This window comes from Procambarus clarkii, chromosome 81 (genome assembly GCF_040958095.1).
Source record: "Procambarus clarkii isolate CNS0578487 chromosome 81, FALCON_Pclarkii_2.0, whole genome shotgun sequence".
Taxonomy (NCBI): domain Eukaryota; kingdom Metazoa; phylum Arthropoda; class Malacostraca; order Decapoda; family Cambaridae; genus Procambarus; species Procambarus clarkii.
In genome coordinates, this window is record NC_091230.1 from 17,680,050 (window position 1) to 17,698,160 (window position 18,111).

The following is an 18,111-nucleotide window of genomic DNA, read 5'->3' on the forward strand; positions in this document are numbered from 1 at the left end:
TAATTGCTCACAATCGTAATGTAACTTAGGGTCTATTTAATTTTTTTTTTTGTATCGTGGTGGATGCAAAAACCGAAAGTGGAGATTCTCAGAGTCGCTGGACTCGTGGTGTTCCGGTACAGTGAACTGCTACAGTTTGTACAGCTGTTGTCGCATTACTGCTGCCGCTGCTACAGCGGTGTGTCGTCTGAAACCACAGAAGTTCTTGAACCTCTTATGGTACACTTCTACACTGCTGAAGCCCTTGGGGTGTACTGGACCAGTTAACACCAGTTCAAGTTACAGCCCCGCTCCTGTGCCATTTAAGTCCACTACGGGGTCACCATAGCCCGTGCTGCTCTGAACTTACGTTTCGAGCAGCTGAATCTAAAACACCACCAGCTCCAGGCCGGTCAGCATGTGTACTCGTCTAGTTGTAGTCAGCTAGTTGAACGATATGGAAGAAAATGCAGAATAGAACCAGTGAAGAGCAGAGGTGCCATAGGCACAATCAGAGAACACTGTATAAACATCAGAGGTCCGCGGTTGTTCAACGTCCTCCCAGCGAGCATAAGAAATATTGCCGGAACAACCGTGGACATCTTCAAGAGGAAACTAGATTTATTCCTCCAAGGAGTGCCGGACCAACCGGGCTGTGGTGGGTATGTGGGCCTGCGGGCCGCTCCAAGCAACAGCCTGGTGGACCAAACTCTCACAAGTCGAGCCTGGCCTCGGGCCGGGCTTGGGGAGTAGAAGAACTCCCAGAACCCCATCAACCAGGTATCAACCAGGTATAAACCAGACCAACTTATAAGCCGACACTCCTACCCACTTAAGCACATCCACCAGAGCCTCACGACACAAGAGAGAGCGTGACTAGAGCACACTAGTACCACCGTACAGTGACGTTGTGGCATGCAAATGATCACCCCAGCTGTGCAAGGCCCGGGAGTGACGCGTGCGCAGGTGGAAAGCACCATAACATATCCCCACAAACACATATCAGGAATCTGTACATGGATTGATTGGCAGTCGAGAGGCGGGACTAAAGAGCCGAAGCTCAACCCTCCCACAAGCACTTGGCGAGCACACACACAGATGGGTCACATGTCAGAACTTCTCCAACTTCGAGTTTTAAGCGGAACGGACTGTAGTTATCGAAGCAATTCCGTTTACACAACTTTAAATGAGAATGTGATAAGTAAAAATGAGGGAAGGTCACTGCATTGAACTAATCCCGGTGGCAAGGTGGAGCTGACGAGGAGATCCTCCACCCTGCAGGCTCAACTAGCTGGTTGATACCTGGTTGATGGGGTTCTGGGAGTTCTTCTACTCCCCAAGCCCGGCCCGAGGCCAGGCTCGACTTGTGAGAGTTTGGTCCACCAGGCTGTTGCTTGGAGCGGCCCGCAGAGTTTGGTCCACCAGGCTGTTGCTTGGAGTAGCCCGCAGAGTTTGGTCCACCAGGCTGTTGCTTGGAGTAGCCCGCAGAGTTTGGTCCACCAGGCTGTTGCTTGGAGTAGCCCGCAGAGTTTGGTCCACCAGGCTGTTGCTTGGAGTAGCCCGCAGAGTTTGGTCCACCAGGCTGTTGCTTGGAGCGGCCCGCAGCCTATTACTTATTTTTTTATTTCTTTTACATTTGTATTGGCGACGTTTTATTTAGTCTAAGATGTTTGATGGTAATCTTGCTTTAATAGTTTTGACACGGTCTGTCAGGGGGGCCTGATAGCTGAGTGGACAGCGCTTCGGATTCTTAGTCCTGAAACTCCGGGTTCGCTCCCCAGTGGAGGTGGAAACAAACGGGCAGAGTTTTTCTCCCTGATGCCCTTCTTACCTAGCAGTAAATAGGTACCTGGGAGTTAGACAGCTGCTACGGGCTGCTTCCTGGGGGATGTGTAACAAAAAATAAGAGGTCTGGTCGAGGACCGGGCCGCGGGGACGCTAAGCCCCGAAATCATCTCGAGATAAAGGATGGAAGAGGAAAACCAGAACGTTATCATTCTCTTCCATCCTTTATCATTCTCTTCCATCCTTTATCATTCTCTTCCTCAGTCTCTACCTTTTTTCTCATTCTGTACCTTCTCTCCCTTCTGTTCTTCGGTCTCTCCCTTCTCTCCCTCGGTCTCTCCCTCCTCTCCCTCCTCCACCTTGTTGGCCGTATTTTTCCTCCCATGCTAAACTTTCTCAAAAGTGCAAGATAAAAATATGAAAATATCACCCAAACTTTTGTCAATGTTGTAAATAGATGAAACTGTAAAAGTAGGCGGAAAAGTTTTAAATTGTTTAATGTAAGTGAACAAAGTGTTTCATAGTCATTTGTTGTGTGTGATTGATATGGCTGTAGGCATTGTGTCGGTGGGGGGAGGGGGGGGTGGTTGGGAGGAGGGGGGTGTTGTGGGGGTTGGGGTTGGCGTGGGGGGTTGTGGGCTGGGATGAGGTGGCTCTGGGGAAGGTTTGGACAGCTTCCAGTCTGAACATTGAAATAATTCCTTAGGAGACCAGGAAGCATGTGGTACAGCTGACAGAATCTTGCCTTTTTAAGAAGCGGCCTGAGTACTTGTTACGGAGCTCACGAGGCTTTTCAATCCCCTTCCCTCTAGTTACCAAGACAATTGCCAACAAGTCTCTAATTGTGTCCAAGAGGTAACTTCGTAAATGCCGTCTTTGTGCTCCTAACCTGCTAACTGCAGACACTAACAATCGTAGTGATCAGACCATCAACTACTGACCCGCCTATTCCACCACAAGATAGTCAAGGATCAAGCTTAGATTAGGCAGCGTTATTTATTAGTTCAACATAAATTGAACTGATAAATAACGAAGTTTTAGTACTGAAAAAATGCGAGTATTTCACACGAAACATAAATGGGGAAAAGTTTCGTGGAGTTCGTTCAGTACAATCTAAAACGACCCGAGAGTTAACAAGGTCTAGGGAAAAGGTAAGAAAGGCCAAGATAACGATGGTAGGGAGGTAGGGACCGATGTAAGGCTCTGTACCTTGCCTGAGTAAGTCGTGGGTCTTACTGAACAAGTCCTCCTTAATGTGGGGTCCCTCCTGACTCGTGCTAGCTTATGCGAGGTCACCTATAACTATCCAGTTGGTGTTTATATAATAAACCACCTAATTGGATAACTGGTTGTGAGTGGATGGTGGTGGTGGTGCTTTGCTGGTTACTGTTGCTACCAGCCGCGGGTTCTGGCAGCCTGAGTTGCGAGTATTGGTAGAGGAGAATCCAGCAAGTCTTGGCCAGTCCAATCTTGCATTGTGTTGGGGGATGGGATGGAGGCAGCACACCCACGGTGGCTGAATCATCAGCACGCCGACCTCCTGGTAATTAAAGGAGCGTCTCTCGTGTGCGTGCGCACGAGTACATCAACTTGAAGCCATGGTTGATGACGCAGACATCTGCTTTAAGCTGTGCGTCACACCCGTACGGGAGGTACCATATCACTCCTTGCGTCAACCGGCTTGGCAGGCTTGTCCGTTAGTGTGTGATGCGTCCCCGCTCTCTACCGGGGTGGGTGTTGTTAAAGATTCGCTACCTGGAATGTAAAATTCCAAGTAGCACGGGCTATGGTGAGTCCGTAGGCCTTTTTCTACCGGGGTGGGTGTGGGTGTTGGGTGGAAGGGTGTGGCCTGGGTGGGTGTGTGCAAACTAACCGCTGCCAGTTACAGAAACTGTTACAGCTGGCCGCAATATTTGAAGCAGTTACTTCTGCTGTTATTTTACGGTTATCGCCTGTGTTATTGTGTGGGATTGTGTGAGATAAGACAGAGACTAGTGCCACAAGCTGGGTGAAAGCTTGTGTGAGTGTGTGTGAAGCTGGAATATGCGCGGACTTCGGCCACCAATCAACAAGGCGCCTAGTCCCTTTAACCATTCTGTTTGGTATTGTCGTAAACTGCTCGGGGAGGGGGTGGGGATAGATTATGTGTGCTCCGATGGTGGTTGACGGAGGGGGTGGTGGACTGGTTTCATGTATACGCTTTGTTTGTGAGTATATGTGTGTGTATACAGGTTATTCTACTGCTGAAGTAGACTACTGTAGTGTGTTTTGTGTTCCATATAAGAAATTTTCCTAAATGTTTGTAAGTGGACGGTGGGAAGGTTAGGCTTACTGAAGCCCGAGTTGTTCCTCCGACAGATTTATAATTCCTCCCTCGTCGTCCCCCTCCCCCCCCCCCCCCCCCCTCCCCTCTCGTCGTCCCCTTTTCCCCTCCTCGTCTTTATCTTTATATAGATTGTTTGGATGTAATGTAAATTGTAGTGGTTATGTTAGTACCCCGTTAATATTGGCCGTCAGTTTAACCTACTACTACTTTCTTCAGCGTTGTGGTGATGTGTCGTCGGTTGTAATATTACTTATAAACTAACCTAATAACCACATCATTGTAGCCTAATAACCACATCATTGTAGCCTAATAACCACATCATTGTAGCCTAATAACCACATCATTGTAGCCTAATAACCACCACATTGTAGCCTGATAACCACATTGTAGCCTAATAACCACATCATTGTAGCCTAATAACCACATCATTGTAGCCTAATAACCACATCATTGTAGCCTAATAACCACCACATTGTAGCCTGATAACCACATTGTAGCCTAACAGCCTCATTGTAGCCTAATAACCACATTGTAGCCTAATAACCACATCATTGTAGCCTAATAACCACATCATTGTAGCCTAATAACCACCACATTGTAGCCTGATAACCACATTGTAGCCTAACAGCCTCATTGTAGCCTAATAACCACATTGTAGCCTAATAACCACATCATTGTAGCCTAAGAGCCTCATTGTTAAATATATTAAAGCCTACTCCTGGCTTTAATATAGCGTAGAGCGTCCCGAAATACGCTCAGTGTGTTCCGTCTCCCTGCACGATTCTCAACTAACCCGACTAACTCCATTTTTTTAATCTTCGTTGCAGATGTTGCATATATCACAGCGGGAACATCAGGTAAGGCCATGGTTTACCTGCGTTGCATGCAATCAAGTATGTTTATTGAGGCAAGGAAAAAATTATATCTCAAAGGGATAGAGTAGCTTAGACTATTTCTACCCCCCCCCCCCCCCCGGGGGTTGCATGCATCTTGAAGACATCCTCCTGCATGACCGCTTTCGCAAATTCGTAAAGTCAATATTGACTTATTAAATATGTGCATAGGTGACATACTTAACATAATAGTTTCCCTTGAAAAGCTTCATAGAAAACACCGATCTTACCTAACCTACTTAGTATGTTAAGATAAGCATCTTATTGCTTCGTAATTACAATTATTACCTAACCTATAATAGGTATAGGTTAAGTAATAATTGTAATTACGAAGCAATAAGATGCTTATCTTAAGATACTAACAAGGTTAGGTAAGGTCGGTGTTTTCTATGAATCTTTTTAAGGGTATCTATTATGTTTAGTATATCACCTATGCACGTAGTTAATAAGTCAATATTGACTTTACGAATTTGCGAGAACGGGTTGACTTCTGCTTCTAGGGTTACGGGATCTAGTTTCTTCCGCGGTACCTTGCGTTGACAACCCTCCCTCCCCCCTTTTTTATGGTACCATAAGGGCCAAACTAAATATAAATAGTAGTAGTTTGAAGGGGTAGGGGGGTTGGGGAGGAGGGTAGGGGGTTGGGGGAGGGGTTAGGGGAGGGGTAACAAGGTGTGAAGGGCATATCGGTCGATTTTTTTCACATTTTCATTGGAGGACACGGGTCGCGCGTTGAATGTTTAATGCGTTTAGTGAGTGTAGGTGGTGACCCTGGCTGTCATGGTGGGGGGAGGGGGGGTGAACATGTGGGTGGGGGTTTACCATGGTAAACCTCTTGTGTGTTTCCAAAGTTTCCATCCTTTACTAAATTGCATGTTGTGTAGCATGGCCTATAGTGACAGGCTTAGACTGAAGGGTGTCATGCTGTTGTATTCATCATATTGTTTGTATTCCAGTGTTTGGTTGATGTAATGTATAGCCAGATGACACCTCACTCACTCACTCACTCACTCACTCACTCACTCACTCACTCACTCACTCACTCACTCACTCACTCACTCACTCACTCACTCACTCACTCACTCACTCACTCACTCACTCACTCACTCGCTCACTCACTCACTCACTCACTCACTCGCGTTCTCCCAGTGTGTCATTTAGGCTGTCCTTCTTTGGTCTCTCTCTCTCTCTCCATATCCTCCAAACTTTGCATTTGCAGATTTAATTTTACATTTTATGTAGTATCTCTTTCCTCTCTAGCTCGCTTATGTACCCTCATTCCCCGCCTGCTAACTGCTATTTCCCCCCCCCCTCCCCCCCCCCGCCTGCTTACTGCTGTATCTCCCCCCCTGCTCACTGCTGTTTCCTCGTGCTCTAGCTGCCACTACTACTAGCTCATTGCCCAAAATGTTTCTATTCGTGCACAGCATAAGGATTTTTCAGAAATAGTTGATATGATTGAATATGTTGTTGTTTTTCAACACTTCCTTCTGGCGTTGTGGAGAGACTGTTGGGTTTAGCAGCGATGGAAGTGTTTCAGTGTTGTATGGGGTGGCACTGCCCGGGATGGTGGCACTGCCTGGGATGGCACTACCCGCTGTTTGGGCGTCTGCTGTTATCTTTGCAACACTGTCACATAAGAACATAAGAACAAAGGTAACTGCAGAAGGCCTATTGGCCCATACGAGGTAGCTCCTATCTATAACCACCCAATCCCACTCATATACTTGTCCAACCCACGCTTGAAACAATCGTGCGTACGCAGGTGTCAGATCCTTAGAGATTGCTTCCCACCTGCTTCAGACGTCCTGGCCTAGTTATACACCAGTCAAGTGTCTTGATGGTAAATGAATGTAATTGTTTTCTCAAGTCATTTTTCTTATGTAAACAAGTGCGCTCTGCAAGGAAACATTTCAAAAATTATTTTAGAGATTAGTAAATTATTTTAGAGATTAGTAAATTATTTTAGAGATTAGTAGATTATTTTTAGAGATTAGTAACTAATATTAGTTTCTCAAGTGATCTGTTGCCCATTCAAGCACATGCATATCAGCAATTAAGTTTTAGCGAGCACTTAAATCATTAAGTTTGTAATCAGCCTTCTGCGTGTGAGAGTTGAACAGGCAGCATTGAGCAGTTTAGGTGCTAATGGTCACTGTTATTGTGTGCGTGGAATTGCACATAATTTTTTTTTTTAGTATTCTCTTAATTAAAGGGAGGCTGCATTGCCCCATTATGCTTATGAAGGCATCTCTTATCCCCCCCCTGTACCCCCTACTGAGAGTAGGGGGGATAGGAGATAGGATATCAGATAGGAGGATATCCTTCAAGGATAGGAGATACCTCCTATCCTTGAAGGATAGTCTTACTTACTTAGTCTTACTTAGATAGTCTTACTCACACTTAGTCTATCTCCTATCCTTGAAGGATAGGAGATAGACTAAGTGTGTGTCATGCTAAAGGGCGCGGACGAGATTCTCTTGCAGTTTAAAATGGCCAATCTTGTCGTAAAACATTATTCAGCTAAACTACGGCTCCAGTGACCTCGTTAGCGGGAACACAAAATATTTCTCACAATTAACCTGGTGCCGGATCACCAGGGGTTAATTACCAGGGGTTAATTACCAGGGGTTAATTACCAGGGGTTAATTACCCCCACTTGCTGATGTGATAACTTTGATCATCTCTTCAGGAAATGTTTGCATCAAATAATTGCTCAATTTACTTAATACTCGGCTTAATATTTCCGTAATTAGTTCTATAAATTAGTGACAACTTTGCGTAATTATTTTTTGTAAGTGTTAGATGAAAATAGTGAATAGAAAATAGTTACTAGGAAGGGCAAAGAATGCTGGGAGGGATTATGCTCCACCTGTGATTGGTCCTAGGGCTCCCAGGAGGCCCCGGGGGCTCCCAGGAGGCCCTGGGGGCTCCCAGGAGGCCCTGGGGGCTCCAAGGAGGCCCTGGGGGCTCCCAGGAGGCCCTGGGGGCTCCCAGGAGGCCCTGGGGGCTCCCAGGCTGGCCCTAGCGATGACTGAAGAGTCTTCAATGCCCCATTCCTCCCTCCTCCTCGTCCTGAAAGACTCTCCATGTTCGCGCGTGTATGTACATTCTTGCTGTGTCTTGCAGACAGTTGCCGTGTGTTCTAACATTGTCTATCATTACAGATGTTGCATATACCACCAGAACAACTCGACGGACGGGTAAAGAATAACCTTTTATCCTAAGCACTTGCTATAGTTGGCATGGCCTGTGTGTGTGCGTGTGTGTGTGTGTGCGTGTGTGTGTGTGTCCTCACCTAGTTGTGCTTGTGGGGGTTGAGCTCTGGCTCTTTGGTCCCGCCTCTCAACCAGCATGCATGCAACATGCATGTGTGTGTGTGTGTGTGTGTGTGTGTTGGGGGAGGGGGGGGGGTGTTAGTGTGTTTGTTAGAGAATACTTGCATGTTTTGCGAGCGTTGAGGGCTAATTCTTATTTTAGTGTTCCATTTTCTCTATTGCACCTCTTATCTTTCTTCCTTCCTTCGTCCCCTGCTTCCTTCATCTTTCTTTCTGTCCTCCGCCTTACTCTTCTCTCCTGCTCACAGCTCCTTGAGTCAGGGTGCAGCATCGTGGGAGACCTGCCCCAGCTCCCACGGTGCTTGGGCGTTGTCTCCTCCGGTTACTCTCCGTTAGTACTCTTCCTTCCTTGCTTCTTATTGTTATTCTGTTTTTGTTCCTTCTTGTTGTTCTTGTTCTCAAGTGCTTTTGTTGCCTTTTATTCTCATTTTTCGTATTGTTGCATTTTTTTTAGTTTTAGTGTCACGCTTTTTTTGTGCAAGTTTAATTTGTCTGTCATTGTTATTATTTTCGCTACAGTTGTTTTAGTGGTTGTGTTTACTAATGGTTGTTAGGACGAGGCGGTAATTGACTGGCTTTTAGCGCCCCTTCTGCATGGCTTGTAATGGACCCGTTAAAGCTGTGCTTCTGGTAGATGGTCCCGGCTCTGATTGGTCACTGTGTCTACTGGTCGACCTGGCTCTGGGCGAGGGGGGGGGGTGTGGCACTGCGGGGTGGCACTGGGGGGTGGTGGTGGTGTGGCACTGGGGGGTGGTGGTGGTGTGGCACTGGGGGTGTGTGGCACTGGGGGAGTGATGGTGCGGCACTGCGGGGTGGCACTGGGGGGTGGTGGTGGTGTGGCACTGGGGGTGTGTGGCACTGGGGGAGTGATGGTGTGGCACTGCGGGGTGGCACTGGGGGGTGGTGGTGTGTGGCACTGGGGGTGTGTGGCACTAGGGGGGAGTGATGGTGCGGCACTGAGGGGGGCAGTGATGGTGTGGCACTGGTTGTATTTCAATCGTTGAAAAAAACTGGAGATAAAATCTCTGTCATTGTTGATCAAGGTTGAGAACGTGAATGTTACACACATCTGAATATCACGCATCAAAACCCGAATGGAATATGTACTGTAATTCAATACTTTCAGCGGACAGTGGCGCCCTCTTGGGGGGGGGGGTTGATTCCCCCCCCCCCTCGCCCCTCCCCCCCCCCACTCCCTTTCCCCCCCCCCCCTCAAGCCTTCAACCATCCCCCCCCTTTCCCAGGGATCTTCCCACCCGGTCCCTAAGCCTTAAAAGAGGGGGGGGGGGGGGAGTGTAGAAATAGCCTTAATGAACAAATCCACAAGGGCCGTGACGAGGATTCGGCGACGGCGACGCGCGTCGAGCGGTTGTCAGCGGTGCGGAGATTTCGACGGGGTTGGTCGCACAGTTGCGTGACGCGGGCTAATTGTGTGGACTTTGGTTTGGCCGTGAACTGGCCCCCCCCGCCCGTCCAGCGATGGTGCTCGTTATAGTGAACCCCAGCGGCGCTCCTCACCATCTGGCCTCTCACTATCTATGGGATATATGACGAGGGGGGAGATAACCTCTAAAGACGGGGGGGGGGGGGGGGTTGATGAGATGGGGGCGTTAAGGGAGGATAGTTGGGGGGGAGGAAAGAGGTTAGTAAAGAGGTGATGGGGAGGTGGGAGGTGACCACATAGATGAGTCATGTGTGGGGGGAGGGGGTCCATGTTGCCCCTACCCACCTCTGGCGGCCGTATATGTGCATCATGGCAGTCATGTGTGTGAGGGGGAGGGGGTGGGGGGGAGGGGTTGTGACCATGGCCAACCTCACCCACAGTGTTGATTGGGCATCTGGGCGTACACGCCTAGAGTCCCTTGGTTATGTAAGCGGGCGGTGATAGTTTGATCAGTCACCCCCCCCCCCCCCCCACGCTCTCCTCCAACCTGCACTCCCGCCCACCCTCCGCCCACTCCTCCCCCCCACGCCCACGCTCTCCTCCAACCTGCACTCCCGCCCACCCTCCGCCCACTCCTCCCCCCCACGCCCACGCTTTCTTCCAACCTGCACTCCCACCCACTCTGCTTCACGCCCACTCCGCCCTTGTCCTCTGGACAATGACCCCGCCCCCGAGACAACCTTGGATCAGTCCTTGTCTTAGGGGGGAGGGGTCCCGTCTTGGGAATAGCTGTGAGGGGGGGGAGAATGGGGGTCACGGGAATGAGATGTTTTTGAGGATGCAAGGAGTCAGCCTCACTAATACGAGAGATGTGTCCGCACTACAATCACCCTCTGATGATTGATTAGTGAAGATTAAGCCACCCAAAAGGTGGCACGGGCATGAATAGCCCGTAAGGGGTGGCCCTTTGGAGTCATTACCAGAATCATTAGCTGATGCTGGAGATCTGTAGAGGTGCGACTGCACCCTACGGAGAGGTCGTGACCTCTGAATCACATCTGTGGTTGATTGTCCAATAAGTCACGTGAGAATATGACAGATCTCTAACCCCTGTCCAACGGAGGACAGGAGAAAATGTGCCGGTTAGCATGGTAGCTGTGTGGCCACGTCTGTGGTAGAAAATTAATAATATTACTTCCCAGAGTAATACATCCGAAGACACCCGTTCCCACTCGCGGTCTTACCCCCCTCTTGCGGTCCCTCCCCCCCCTCTTGCGGTCCCTCTCCCCGCTTGCGCGGTCCTCCCCTTTCCCGCTAGCGGTCTCCCCCCCCCTCGCGTGCGGTCTCTGCGTAGAGCGCCGCGACAACTCCAGGTATTCAGCACGCAGCATTGATGCTAAATTTGGTTAGTGTGTGCTAATGCAAATGCTAGCAAATGGGCAAAGTTTCTTTCACCCTGAATGCTCCTGTTACCTAGCAGTAAATAGGTACCTGGGAGTTAGTCATCTGTCACGGGCTGCTTCCTGGGTGTGGAGGTCTGGTCGAGGACCGGGCCGCGGGGACACTAAAGCCCCGAAATCATCTCAAGATAACCTCAAGATAGTCGTCATCTTGGTAAAGTCACGTCGCTTCTCTCTCTCTCTAGGGAAGACGAGACGTCTGCCTCGCTGACGTAACAGGCTGACGCCAGCTGACGTACTTGGGGGGGGGGGGTTATTCGGGAGTGAGAGACGTGGAACTGAAAAATAAGTCGAGTAGGAAGACACGTGATGGTGGCAGCTCGGTAAAATTATAATTTTTACCGAGATGGGAAGCTCTCGGCCTGCCAGTGAGCCGGTCGGCCGAGCGGACAGCACGCTGGACTTGTGGTCCTGTGGTCCCGGGTTTCGGCCGAGCGGACAGCACGCTGGACTTGTGGTCCCGGGTTTCGGCCGAGCGGACAGCACGCTGGACTTGTGGTTCTGTGGTCCCGGGTTCCATCCCGGGCTCCGGCGAGAAACAATGGGCAGTTTCTTTCACCCTATGCCCCTGTTACCTAGCAATAAATAGGTACCTGGGTGTTAGTCAGCTGTCACGGGCTGTTTCCTGGGGGTGGAGGCCTGGTCGAGGACCGGGCCGCGGGGACACTAAAGCCCCGAAATCATCTCAAGATAACCTCAAGATAACCAGTAAGAGCCCCATCTCAATCGTCGTCTCTTCCTCTACTCACCTGTATAAACAAAAACTACCCTAAAAATACACTCTTGAGGTTATCTTGAGGTTATCTTGAGATGATTTCGGGGCTTTTAGTGTCCCCGCGGCCCGGTCCTCGACCAGGCCTCGACCAGGCCTCTTGATAGACTCGGCTGGTCAGAATAAAGGCCAAGAATGGTCGTTGGAGGTGAACTTTACCAACTACCTGAGCGAGGAGGGAGAGAACGAGCAAAGAAACCACCCAGGAGGAAGAGCAACCTTGAGGCGGCAAGCAGCCATCTTGACAGGTGGTCCCTTGAGTGTGTGTGTGTTGTGGGCACTACACGCACCTTGGCGAGGTCTCCCTCGGCCTCCCCCACTACCTCACTCCCCCCAGTGTGTAATGGGGGGGATCGAGGGAGTCTGGGGAGGGTATATTGTGGGGAGGCAGTATACTGGAGAAGTATACCCAGAAGTATAGTATATACTAGCAGGCTGAGAGCTTCCCATCCCACAGCTCTTGGCAAGGGTCGTACTCCACTAGTTTTTCCTGGGATACGACCCGCGGTAATCGGTTAACAACCAGGTTTACTGCTGGGGGAAGAGGCGTACAGTTAGGGATTGGCGCCTAGTCAATCCTCCCCTCGGCCAGGATACGAACCTAGGCCAAATCGCCGGCGAAAACGCGGGGCGAGTGTGTTGCCACTGCGCCACGCGGTTTGTAAGAGGTATTCGTTAGTCTTATATGAAATGGTTCCAGAGGGGACGTATCTAAAAGAATTTTAAAGATAAATTTTACAATCTTAAGTTCACCATATTTTTTAATGGGGTGAATTTATCGGTGCGAGGATGTGTGTGGGGGGGGGAGAAGGGGGGTTCTGACACGAGTTGGTGCTGGCAAGGCCTTATGCAAGGAAGGGGGTGTTGTTGGGGGGGCGCAGGGTGTAGCTCTTGGCCCCCCCATCCCCCTTCAAAAGAGAACTCGACAATCACTTCTAAAAGAATACCTGATCAACCAGGCTGTGATCATGCAATAGTCAGGCTGCAGCTAGGCAGCCGCATCCAACAGCCTGGTTGACCAGACGACCAATCGGGAGTCCGGGACCAGTCGAGCCTGGCCTCAGGCTGGTCTCAGGCTGGTCTCAGGGGAGTAGAAGACCTCTCAGAACCCTCTCCAGGTATGGCAGGCCTGATAGGAGACTGGACCACGGGGCCTTTGATCCCCGGAGGTAGGGTGAGGATTATAGGAGGGTGTGAAGGGGGGGGGATCCAGATGTGAAGGAGGGAGGGAGTGAGGAGACTGGTTGGGGACCATGAGTGAAGAGAAGACTTTAAGCTGGCGAGGAGGATGAGTTAAGGAGATTGTGAGTAGTGAGTTAGGTCATGAGGGGATGGTGGTGGAATGTGTCGTGAGGGGAGGAGGTATGAGTTTCGGATAAACACGGGGGGGGGTGTAGTGGGGGGGTTGGGGGAAGGAGTTGAGGGGGGGGGGAAGGCGAGAAGAGATACGCTTTGAAAAAGCTGTCAGTGATGAGGATAGGTGTGGGCAGTCGACCCGAGGAGACGCCTTGAGAGACCGGGCCTGTGAGAGCCCCGGGAGGAGGAGGAGGAGAAAGAGGAAGAGGGGGGGTGGGGGGGGGGGAGAGCCATGACATAACACAAGAACAAAGGTAACTGCAGTAGGCCTATTGGCCCATACGAGGCAGCTCCTATTTATAACCACCCAATCCCACTCATATACATGTGAGAGTACAAGAGGTAAGCCAGATGGAGTGAGCCGTTTAGTAAATCATATATCAAAATGTTTATTCAGATAAAGGTACATACTGTACATAGAAGATGGGTTACAAACATAATGTTGGCTTTTTACATAGAACTAATACATACACTAACCTAAAGCCACTAATACGCACAGCGTTTCGGCCAAATACGCCAGCTATTGCAGGTTTTGGCAGGAACCGCGGGGGGGGGGATGGTGTAAGGGGGGGTCAGAGGTCGGGAGGAGGGAGAGGCAAACGGTTGAGGTGATTCCTGGTGGGGGGGGGGGGGAGGGAGGGGGAAGAGTGTGTGTCTGAGTCACGTCCAAAGAATTTCCGACAAGGATTGTTGTTGTGGTTCGTCATTTATTGATTGTTAAAGTGAGGGGGGGGGGTGGGGGGTTGAAGAGCGTCTGACCTCAGCACGAGCCCAGAGGGCGTAAGTTACGCCTGTAGATGATGCATCTCCCCCCCCCCCACACATACCTGTGTAACTGAGGTGGGGGGGGGGTGTAGACCCCAGCTTAAGGTTAGGTTAGTCGCCACTGACCTACCTTCCCTTCCATCCTCTCCCCTTCCATCCTCTCCCCTTCCATCCTCTCCCCTTCCATCCTCTCCCCTTCCATCCTCTCCCCTCCCATCCTCTCCCCTCCCATCCTCTCCCCTTCCATTCTCTCCCCTCCCATCCTCTCCCCTCCCATCCTCTCCCCTCCCATCCTCTCCCCTCCCATCCTCTCCCCTCCCATCCTCTCCCCTCCCATCCTCTCCCCTTCCATCCTCTCCCCTTCCATACACCTTCAGCTGGGGTATTCAACAACATTGCGTAAATTCATCGACTTGGCAGTAAAGAAATGTGTGGGAAGTGTGTGAAGGTCAGCGGGCACGGCCCTGTGCTGAGGCTGCACGACACACACACGGCTTCACTTGTTGCTGTGCACGTACGTACGTAAGCTGTGTTGTCATAGGTATATCTTGTCGCGAAGGTAAGTAAGAATGAAGACCCTGCCCGGATTGACTCGGAATGGCACTGTCATTCGCTCCTGTAGTATAAATGCTAATTTTTCATTAGCAAGACTAGGACAAAGGAGACAGGTTCATACAATATGCAATGTATTGTAATGTGCTTTAATTGTATTGCTTGGTGTTGTATTAAACAGTTCAACTGTATTGTTAGGAAATGTAGATGTTTATCTCTCAGAATGTTTGGTAATATGTTTATTGCTTGTGATGTGTGTCTATGTATGTATTAACACGATGTACTGAACGGGGTGAGAATAGCTTGAGCTACCTCATCCCTTTGTGTGTATTTTACATCAATAAACTTATTTCAATTTCAATTTCAACTTTATTGTCAGCGATGTTGACAACTTCTGAAAAGCTTCCAACATATCAAATATTTCAACATAGTGTTATCTTATCTTGAGGTTATCTTGAGATGATTTCGGGGCTTTTTAGTGTCCCCGCGGCCCGGTCCTCGACCAGGCCTCCACCCCCAGGAAGCAGCCCGTGACAGCTGACTAACTCCCAGGTACCTATTTACTGCTAGGTAACGGGCATTCAGGGTGAAAGAAACTTTGCCCATTTGTTTCTGCCTCGTGCGGGAATCGAACCCGCGCCACAGAATTACGAATCCTGCGCGCTATCCACCAGGCTACGAGGCCCCCTCGTGTTGGGTGTTGTGTTCCGCAGTGATGGGCTTGTTGGCTGGTGTAGAGCTAAGGATTAGATCATTAAGTCCAGCCTTAATGATCTGCTGGACTTAATTATTGTCTGGGGCAGTGTGTCGTCTGTGCTGGGTCTTGTGGAGCGCCGCCGCAAGGGATTTTTGTTTTGTAATCAACAAGCTTAGGTTCAAACTTCAGTGTGTTGTTGTATATGGAGACGGGCTTAGTCCCCTCTGTCTCCCCCGGGGGAGGGGGACACCCAGGGGGGGATGGACACCTGGGGGGGGGGGTGCCCATATGCGACAAAGAATTGAGAGAGGACAAGATAGCCTAAAATAAGGATAAGTGACCCCATCACCAGACGTCATCTCCTGGTGTCCGTACGTTTTGCATGTCGTCTGCCCTCGCCAGTTTTGTCCCCATTCCTCCCCTCCATACCATCTTTCCCCTCTCCCTTCCCCCCAACACAGCTCCCTCCTGTGTAGTGTTGACCCTGAGACTTACGCCGGGTATATCGATTATAAGTAACGTGACCAGTCCCCCAACCCCCCGTCTCCTGCCCAAGCTGCTCCACCACCACATCACGGGACCATCCCTAAGTGAAGAGATAGTTAAACTGAGGACATTGAAAGGGAATGAGAGGCAGGTACGAATAGTTGTACAGGGAAGGTGTGGCGTGTGAAGGCCGGTGTGTACTCGCCTAGTTATGTTTGCGGGGGGGGGGGGGGGGGGTTGAGCTCTGGCTCTTTGGTCCCGCCTCTCGAGTGACAGGTGGGGTACTGGAGGACCTGGACATCACCGGACAAGTGGAGGCTCACGGACCACAACACCACTAAGACTTTGGTGCCGTAAAGAGATCTCGTCTTGAGACAGCATACTCTAAGACCCCGGGCTGCCCCCTCCCCCCCCCTTGCTATGATATTTGCTACGGGAAATAAGGGGGTGGGGGGGGGGACTCTCAGAACGTTGGAGGACAGCCACCGTAATAGGGACAATATTAAAATAGGTAGTCAGAGGGGGGAAAGCATTAAATTTAACCATTACAATAATGGCTGGGCTGTACAACTGTCTGAATTTAGACTTGTGTTTTTGACACAATGCGAGTCTCTGAATCAGAAACGTTATTCGTAATACCCCTATAGAAATGACACGCCCGACCACGCCCACCCACCCTCGTTATTCCCGACCACGCCCACCCACCCTCGTTATTCCCGACCACGCCCACCCACCCTCGTTATTCCCGACCACGCCCACCCACCCTCGCTTTCACCGACCACGCCCACCCCCCCCCCCACCCATGCCTCCCCCCCCCCCCATGAATCACGACATGCAAGCCTACACAGTGAGTGAGTCAGCCAAGAATGGTACGCTCTTACGCTCACACGACCGCTTACGCAATACTAGACGCACAGGACCCGGTGCGTAAAGAGACTTGCCACCCCGTAACGCACGCCAGTTCTCTCATGCACTTGCTATGCCACATACCTGTACGTTGTTGTTGTTATAGATTCAGCTACTCGGAACAAGTTCCAAGTAGCACGGGCTATGGTGAGCCCGTAATACCTGCACGACCGATGCTGTTCATGAACACTCCACCAGCATTGTGTGGAAGCAAGACGGCGAGGCGGCGTTGAACACTCCTGGTGCAGTACGCAGGAGGCACTCCACAACCTGGCGGCTGAGTGGACAGCGCTTGGGACTCGTAATCCTATGGATCGATCCCCGGCGATGGCGGAAGCAGATGGACAGTTTCTTTAATCCTGGTGACCCTATTACCTAGCAATAGATAGATACCTGGGCGTAAGACAGCTGTTACGGGCTGCTTCCTGGGGGGGGGGGTGAGTGGGGGGAATATTGACAGTTGAGAGCCGTGGCAAAAGAGCCAGAGCTCAACCCCCCGCAAGCACATTTTGGTGAGTACAGGGCATTTATTTAGTAGTCTGACACTAAGACCTGTCAACGTCAAGTCTGTCAACGACTGTAGAATTTTTGTGTGCTATGTGGAGGGTTGGGGCGGGGGTGGGGGGGCTCAGTCGAGGGTGAGCGGCTTGTCATCGGTTACAGATATTTACTGGAGTCTGTTGGTAATTGGGTCGTGGGGGGGGGGGTCGCATTGGTCAAGCGAAGTCGTAGGTAGGGAGGGAGGGGGACCATTTATGGAAGGGGGGGGGCAAGGGGAGGGGTGTCATTCGTCATGTCGCAGGTGCTGAGGGGCGGGGGGGTGGGGGGTCAGGAATGGCAGGTACTGTGTGCGTTAATGAGGCCGCTGACGCACTCGACACGGAATCGATGCTGAGGAATCGATGACGACCTGGTTGTTGTGTATTACCAGAGGCACCGTGCTGGACATTCCTGGGCTGTGTACGCCTGTGCCTTCCCCTCCCCTGTCCCCCTCTTCCCCTTCCCCTTCCTTACCAAGGTTATTCCCTCCCTACTGTCGTGAATCTTGAGAGGGGAGAGGAGAAAGGGGGGAGAGAGGGGGAGAGAGGGGGAGAAGGAGGAGGAGGGGGAGGGGAGAGAGGGGGAGGGGAGAGAGGGGGAGGGGAGAGAGGAGGAGGGGGAGAGAGAGGGGAAAATGGGGGGAGGGAATAAAATCAGCGACCCAGGCATCACCGACCAATCACAGACTGCAGTTCCCGTGCACTTGACCCGAATGTTTGTTGCCGGGAGAGGGGGGGGATGGAAAGGGGGCTTAACCCGCGGGCAGTTGTCAATAAGGCTCAAAAATACATACCGATTCTTGACAGTATATAGAGCTGTGTTAACCAGCCACAGCCTTACGGGCTATTCATGCCCGTGCCACCTCTTGGGTG

At 50.8% G+C, this 18,111-nt stretch overlaps 1 protein-coding gene across 15 annotated transcripts in view; it reads left to right on the plus strand.

Moving 5' to 3' along the window:
* The window catches only part of Evi5 (ecotropic viral integration site 5), a 317,622-nt gene that overhangs the window by 119,664 nt on the left and 179,847 nt on the right, over nt 1–18,111 (plus strand). For 8 of the 15 annotated variants that reach the window (XM_069315230.1, XM_069315218.1, XM_069315221.1 and 5 more), the window contains 2 exons: nt 4,918–4,947; nt 8,151–8,186. The exons of 4 other annotated variants lie outside the window; for them this stretch is intronic. In XM_069315230.1, coding sequence (XP_069171331.1) covers nt 4,918–4,947; nt 8,151–8,186 — 66 coding nt within the window. The remainder of the gene's footprint in view (nt 1–4,917; nt 4,948–8,150; nt 8,187–18,111) is intronic. 3 more of the 15 variants (XM_069315219.1, XM_069315224.1, XM_069315227.1) reach the window with 1 other exon arrangement.